This window comes from Crocodylus porosus, unplaced genomic scaffold (assembly GCF_001723895.1).
Source record: "Crocodylus porosus isolate Cpor-Errol unplaced genomic scaffold, CroPor_comp1, whole genome shotgun sequence".
In the NCBI taxonomy this organism is placed as follows: domain Eukaryota; kingdom Metazoa; phylum Chordata; order Crocodylia; family Crocodylidae; genus Crocodylus; species Crocodylus porosus.
The window spans coordinates 7924623-7931105 of NW_017728922.1; the positions used below are offsets into that span (position 1 = coordinate 7924623).

The 6483-nt window shown below is 45.0% G+C and overlaps 1 protein-coding gene across 5 annotated transcripts in view; it reads left to right on the forward strand.

The window, feature by feature from the left end:
* The first annotated feature begins 1383 nt into the window (after positions 1-1383).
* Positions 1384-6483, forward strand: part of IFT52 (intraflagellar transport 52) — a 21569-nt gene continuing 16469 nt past the window's right edge. The window contains exons 1-7 of one of the 5 annotated variants that reach the window (XM_019539681.1): positions 1384-1482; positions 1986-2060; positions 2619-2743; positions 3857-3944; positions 4219-4348; positions 5404-5479; positions 5728-5799. In XM_019539681.1, coding sequence (XP_019395226.1) covers positions 2055-2060; positions 2619-2743; positions 3857-3944; positions 4219-4348; positions 5404-5479; positions 5728-5799 — 497 coding nt within the window. In that variant the 5' untranslated portion in view covers positions 1384-1482; positions 1986-2054. Of the gene's footprint in view, positions 1556-1762; positions 2061-2618; positions 2744-3856; positions 3945-4218; positions 4349-5403; positions 5480-5727; positions 5800-6483 lie in introns of those variants that run through there. The other 4 variants (XM_019539679.1, XM_019539677.1, XM_019539678.1 and 1 more) reach the window with 4 other exon arrangements.

A 6483-nucleotide genomic window follows, 5' to 3' on the forward strand; every position in this document is an offset into this window, starting at 1 on the left:
CATCCCCCTGTCTTGAGAGGTTCAGATTCTTTGTTCACGTTTGTGAAGCTCTGATGCTCTGCCGCAGTCACATTATGGTTACTTTGCTGCTCTAAGGAGGTGGCCTGGGATCTGCTTATTGTAGATGTTTTACTTCAACTGTTTCTCCAGTCACAGAGTTTTCTTGAGTCAGAGTAACTCCTTCTATGTATAGAAGCTGTGCAACTTGAGGGGATTCTCTTTTCTTTCTCAGTCCTGGGCTGCCTATAAAGGGTTGAGAAGCCTGTTCTTCAAGATTCCTCTTGCCTCAGCTTGCAACCAAGGGATGTAACGTGCACAGCAGTTCCCAATTAAAAGTTAAAAGATGGAGCTGGACCATGGCTGGCTGGATTGGCCTGTTATTGTACTCTTATAATAATATACCACTCACTGAAAGGAAGGGGGAAAGCTTTCATTGCTCAAAGCTGGGTTCCGTTAGTAGTTGGCAGTTCCCCTCTGAAAACAAACTGCAGAACCAGCATGTCCTAGCACTCGATTATTGCATGAGGCACAACCCCACGTCCGCTTTGGGGCCTGTGCAGAGCTTCCCCATCCGTGTGACCAGCTGTCGGCTATGCCAGGTCCCCCTCGCTGGGCTCAGAGCAGTAGGCAGTTGCTCCCTTTGTTTTTGAAGGCAGCCTCCTGGCTTTATTGAAACCAGGGTGGATCTGTAAGCACCCAGAAAACTGCCAGGCTCTAAAGTGAGTTATGTGCTGTGCCTTAAAGCTGCTTGGGTGTGGTGAGGAGAAAGTCATCTGGGATTTGACAGGGCGGCCTCCTTGTATTAGTCTGCCTGTTTCTGCAGCGTGCCCAAGGGCCTCTTCTCTGGGTTGTGTTGTGCTTTGGTGAGGTTGGAGCCAGAGACAGAAAGAGAGGGTGGGACACAGCCCTGCATGAGTTTTCAATGTACCCAACTTTATCTTGGACATATGAAGCAGGGGTTTGTATCAAAGTAAAGGTGCTCTGACCCCTCTTGGTCTAAGTGGGCCCAGCTGCTCCCCCCAACCCTCCTGCCCGTGCGTGTGCACTAGCGCCGTGCCAAGCAGGAACACCTGTGCGTTCCCCACCCATCTCTGCCTTGGTACAGGCCAAAGAGGCCCCAACCCTCCCCCCTTCCCTCTAGAGCAGTGGTGTCTGAACTGTTTTGTTCACGCACCCCTATCATTAAAAAATTTTTGAGCACGCACCCACAATATATGTATATTAATATAAATAGAAGGTCTAATATCTTCTTCCCGCACCCCTGGGGTGCGTGCGTCCACTTCGCGGACCACTGCTCTAGAGAGCGGAAGGAGCCCGGGCAGCGCGGCAAGATTGGGGAACGTAGAGGCGGAGCATCTGACGTCATCGTTCGAAGCGGGCTCTCGGGCACTCTAGAGGCAGGAGCTTGTTTGACTCTTACTGCCGCCCGTACTTCACGGAGCGCTTCGCCCGTGCGCATGCGCACGCGCACTGAGTGGGACGGTGGGTTGCTAGGCTGAGGGCGGCCCTTAGTTACCGAACCTGGCGGGGCTGGAGTATGGTGCTGACTCCGCAGGTACCGTCTGTCTGCGGCGCCGGGTTGGGGTCGCCCCCTTGCGTGGGCTCAGCGGGTCCCCGCCTCGGGTGCACGGAAGCGGGCTCTCTCCGGCGTGCCCGGCGCTGTAGTGGTGACAGCAGGGCCTGGTGTGCGGGGCCCAGGCCGGGACTGCTCGGGCGCCTCCGGGCTGCCCCGCACCCCCCGGCTCCCGACGTGCTGCCCAGGCCGTGCCGGGCCTAGGGCAGATTCTAGGCGGCCCCGTGACCCCTGGACGCCCGCGCGGGTCGTGGTGGGAGCAGTAGGGGCGACTCGCACCGGCGCCGCTGTGCGGACCCTCGGGGATGCTGGTCTGCCGCGCTTTGAGAAACCTGCGCTGTAGCCTGGCACTTCTCTGACATTGCAGGGTCTCTAGAAACGGCCTCTGCACAAACCTCTCCTCATTGTCTAGGGCACCTGCTGACAAGCCACCTTCATCCTTTCTAGGTGCTCTCTGCCTCCTGCCCTGAGATGCTGTTGAATGGGGGTATGTGAATAACAATAAGTTTGCACATGTGTTTACGAGCATGGCTGAGAGGATCCCTCTAGTTCGGCCCATTGACACTCTACAGCCTAATTTAGAGCAGCACTGTCTCAATCATTCATTAGATTTCAGTCATGGAAAAATACAAAGGAATAGCATTAGACTGAAAGCCTATGATCTTTTGTGATTTTTTTTTTTTTTAATACAGAATACTGGTGAATCTAATTACATTTTTAATTACGGCTGTTGAAGAAATAAAATGGGAAGTCTTGTATATTTGTATACTTCCTGGGGTGTTTGCCTGGCTGGCTGTTGTGTGATGATTTTATGGGTTTGTCTACAGAATGTTATAGTAAACTTTTAACAACAACAGAAAATCCTAGCCTAATTCTTTTAGTACAGGTATGCCATTCCTGAACTGACACATTGCACACCAACCTGCATGTGCCTGCATGTGTTCCTCATTCACAGTCATGAAGAATCTGCTTGTTCTTTACACAAAGTTTGCCAGTATGAAATAGTATATTTTTGCTTTTGCTCTGTTTTGCATTCATTTTCAAGGTTACTATGGAGAGAGATCCTCGGAACATCATTGTGTTCAATGCATCCAAAAAAGAGATTTTTACTGTCAACAGTGGTTTTAAGTCTTTACAGAAAAGGCTTCGCAGTAATTGGAAGATACAGAGGTGAGGAATTGGCTTTGTTTTTCACTCCTTGTAGCTTCTAGGATGCATAAAGGTGAAACTGATATATGTAGTAAGTTACTTGTGAAGTAAGATCAGTGCAGTTGAGACCATTTTTATGATGACATTTGAGGTACTTCGTAATATATTGATGTTTGTGGATATTCATAGCAAATCAGAAGAGTATTAACCTATAGCTCTGCTATGGGGTGGCTTTGAAGGTCTTTAATTGGACTTTCAGATACTGGGCTTTGTAAGTTTACGCAATCTCTGGGGCTACCCCGCTGTTGGTGTTTTGTTTTTTTTTTTTTAGAATGCTTATTTGCCTTCATGTTGAATTAAGATTTGCTGTTACTATTCTGCAGTAAAAAAATATTAAGCTTAAAATTAGGGGTGCATTGGATTTTTTGGGGGGGCTGATACTGATAGCCGACTTTTAAGGAAGCATATTGGCCATTACTGATCTGATTTCTGGTAAGCAGCCTGGAAGCTTGAAGAGCAGTGTCCAGCTAGTAAGTCTGTTGTGGTGGAAGGGGGGAGGGAGTAGGGGGCAGATCGAGGCCCCTGCAGTGAGGGAAGGAGTTGGGCTGGGGCAGGTACTGCACAGCTGGGGTGGGGCATGGGATGGAGCTGCAGCTCGTCTGAGAGGTGTGGGGAGAGGGGCTGGCTCCTGTTGCTGCATGCATCCTGGGAGGGCATGGCTGGTTTGTGCCCCTAGATCTGCATGTGGGGCCAGGTGGGCCACCGCTGGGGTGGGGCTGTGCTGGGCTCTTCCTGGCAGGGGACTGGGCTGGGACTGGCAGCGGTGGGAGGGAGTTACAGGGGGGCTGCAGCTCCTTGCCGCCTACATGCTGCGCTGCAGCTGCGCGCATGCACAGGGCATTTATTGGCCAAATTATCGGTCATATCAGGCAAAGACTATTTCCAATACTGTCAGTTTTCCTTATATTGGACTGATCTGGTAATCTGGCACGTCTCTTTAAAATAAGAGTAAAAAAGCATAAATCAACTGAAGTGCTTCTTTGCTAGGCTTTTAAAATAAACTGCAGTTAATGACTCGTTCATGAACTATGTATAATATTACTATGTAACATGTTTTAATTAATCTATTTATAGTTTAAAAGATGAGATCACTTCTGAGAAGCTGATGGGGGTAAAATTGTGGATTACAGCAGGGCCCAGAGAGAAATTCACTGCAGCTGAGGTGAGAAACATGTAGAAAGGACAAAAGTGATTTGCATACTAGTTATTTTTCTAGTTATTTTTTGCCTAGAAAGAAACTTGAGAAGTTGATATACAACATTATATGATAGCACTGTAGTTTTGAAAGCTTGTTTTACATGCGTTTAGATTTGAATGCCCTTTTGCAGGATCAAGCTGATTTCAGATAATTAAAACCTTGCTCATTTCTTTATAGTCTTTTTGAGTACTGTTTTTAGCTGTCTGATTGTATTCCTGTGTTTCCATCTATTGTTTAGTTTGGGGTTCTGAAGAAATTCCTGGAAGAGGGTGGGGATATCCTGGTGATGCTGGGAGAAGGTGGTGAATCCCGATATGACACCAATATTAACTTCTTGCTAGAAGAGTATGGGATCATGGTCAATAATGGTAACTGAGTTTATTCTAGTCTTTTTTTACCCCTTGTTGGCAAAACCTTTGGAATATTTCTACTATCCGTAGATAGTTTCCTATAAAAAGAAATAGTTAAGTGTAATATTTGAACATGTTTTAGGTTTTGAAATCCATATTTTTATTGTAATGCAGAATGAAACTGCAGCCTGGACAAAGACTTTTTGTATATGGAATAATTTTATAATCCCCAACACAATTCCGTCTATTTAGCACATCAGGTAGTTGAAAAGTAATTATTGACAAATGTTAATGCCAGCATAAATGGATTTTCACAGTCGCAAGCTAGTTAGTGTATTATTAGAATTTCACTTGTAATTCATGGTAGATGATGGGACATGTTGTTATAAGTATTTATATCTTGTTGGGGAAAAAAAGATTCTTTGAGAGCTGAATTAATACTTATTTTCAATCCAATGGTGATTTTTTTTTTTTTCTCTTTTTGAGCTAATGAGTAAAATTTTATCTGATGGTTCTTGAGATATCAGAAACAGTGTATTCTCACCAAATAAGGCATTTTTCATTTTTTTTAATGACGGGTCAATGTTGGGTGTTCTAGTTCACATTCTTACATCAGAGTGGTGATAAGTTCAACATACATTAGGTAACTTCTAAGGCATGTAAAGAGAGCTTGAACCTGTAAGACTAGGTTATGATTTTAAACTGGTGATCCTGTTTGCACTTGCAGGAAATTGCAGGTTCAGAGAAGGCATGTACACATATGATTGTAGATATCTACAGATTTTCATTTGAGCCTGTAGATGAGTGTTTCCAAAATTATTTGAAGGTCCAAATCTTCAGGCCCAAAAAGAAGCACCAGGTTAAGGCTGTTTTAATTTATGCTTGGAACCAAACCAGCCCCAGGATTAAAATGGCATTAAAAATAAATACTATAAGTATCAACACGTGAACTTGTGTCTCAGTCTGCCTCATGTTCTAAGCACTAAATGTGTTTCCTCCATGGAGAGGAGGAGATTACATTTTAAAGATAAAAAAAAAAAAAAAAAGATGTAATGCTTTTTCCTTTCTTCCAGATGCTGTAGTGAGAAATGTATATTACAAGTACTTCCACCCTAAAGAAGCCCTGGTTTCTAATGGAGTTTTGAATAGGTAATTGTTCTGAGGATCACACAATAATAGGGTTGGATAGGATCTTGAGGGACATTTGGTTTAACCCCCTGCCTGAATACAGGAAAACTATTTCTAAATGACCTGTGATGAATCAATGCTTGAGATGCCATGGCTCTCTTGGGCAATTTGTTCCATTGCTTCACTGTTCTTACAGGATGTAAACTTGTAAATAGTGCTGCTGTAAATCTGTGGCATTTTCATTGGTCTTTCATTGGTTGCCATCTCAGGGAAATCAGCAGAGCTGCAGGGAAAGCAGTACCTGGGATAATAGATGAAGATAGCAGTGGAAATGACTCTCAGTAAGTATCTTTCCCACATCAGCCTCTTCAGAGGAAAGATTGAGTGTGAGCCTGAAGTGTTATATTACTGGCACGGTAAGCAAAGTGGCAGTGGTTTGTGAGATACAAGATTCATGTCTGAGTGTCGGCTTCTTGTTCCTCAAGCTTCGTGACTAAAAGGAAGGATTTCTTCATCGGTATGTGCCAGCTCATCAAGAAGAAACAGGGATGTATTCTGAAGGGAGACCTAACTGTTCCTCCTATCCAGTGCTGTATTGGGCATAGGACATAAAAGATAACCAAAATCGTACACAGCTACTTACTAAGAATTTCAGCCTGAAAAAATTGGAGGCCAACATCTTGTCATGATCACCAAGATTTTAAATAACGTGCTTTTGTGAACATACAGCATACCTGAAACACAACTGCAAGTTAGAGTTTGTATAGACTGATCTGGCTTTGTACATGTTTCCAAAGCATGCATTCAAAATCTTAGCCTCAGCCTGTTTAATACTGAAGACATTACAGTAAAATCTCTGTTATCTGGTGTCTCTGGACTAAGGGGATTGCTGGTTATGTAAAAATTCCAAAACACAGAGCGGAGGGGAAAGGGGGTGGCAGCTGCATGGGGAGGGGTGTGCGATGGTGGCCTCCCATGGAGCAGTGGCAGTGCAGGGTGGTGGGTGGCAGCGGCAGCTGCATGTG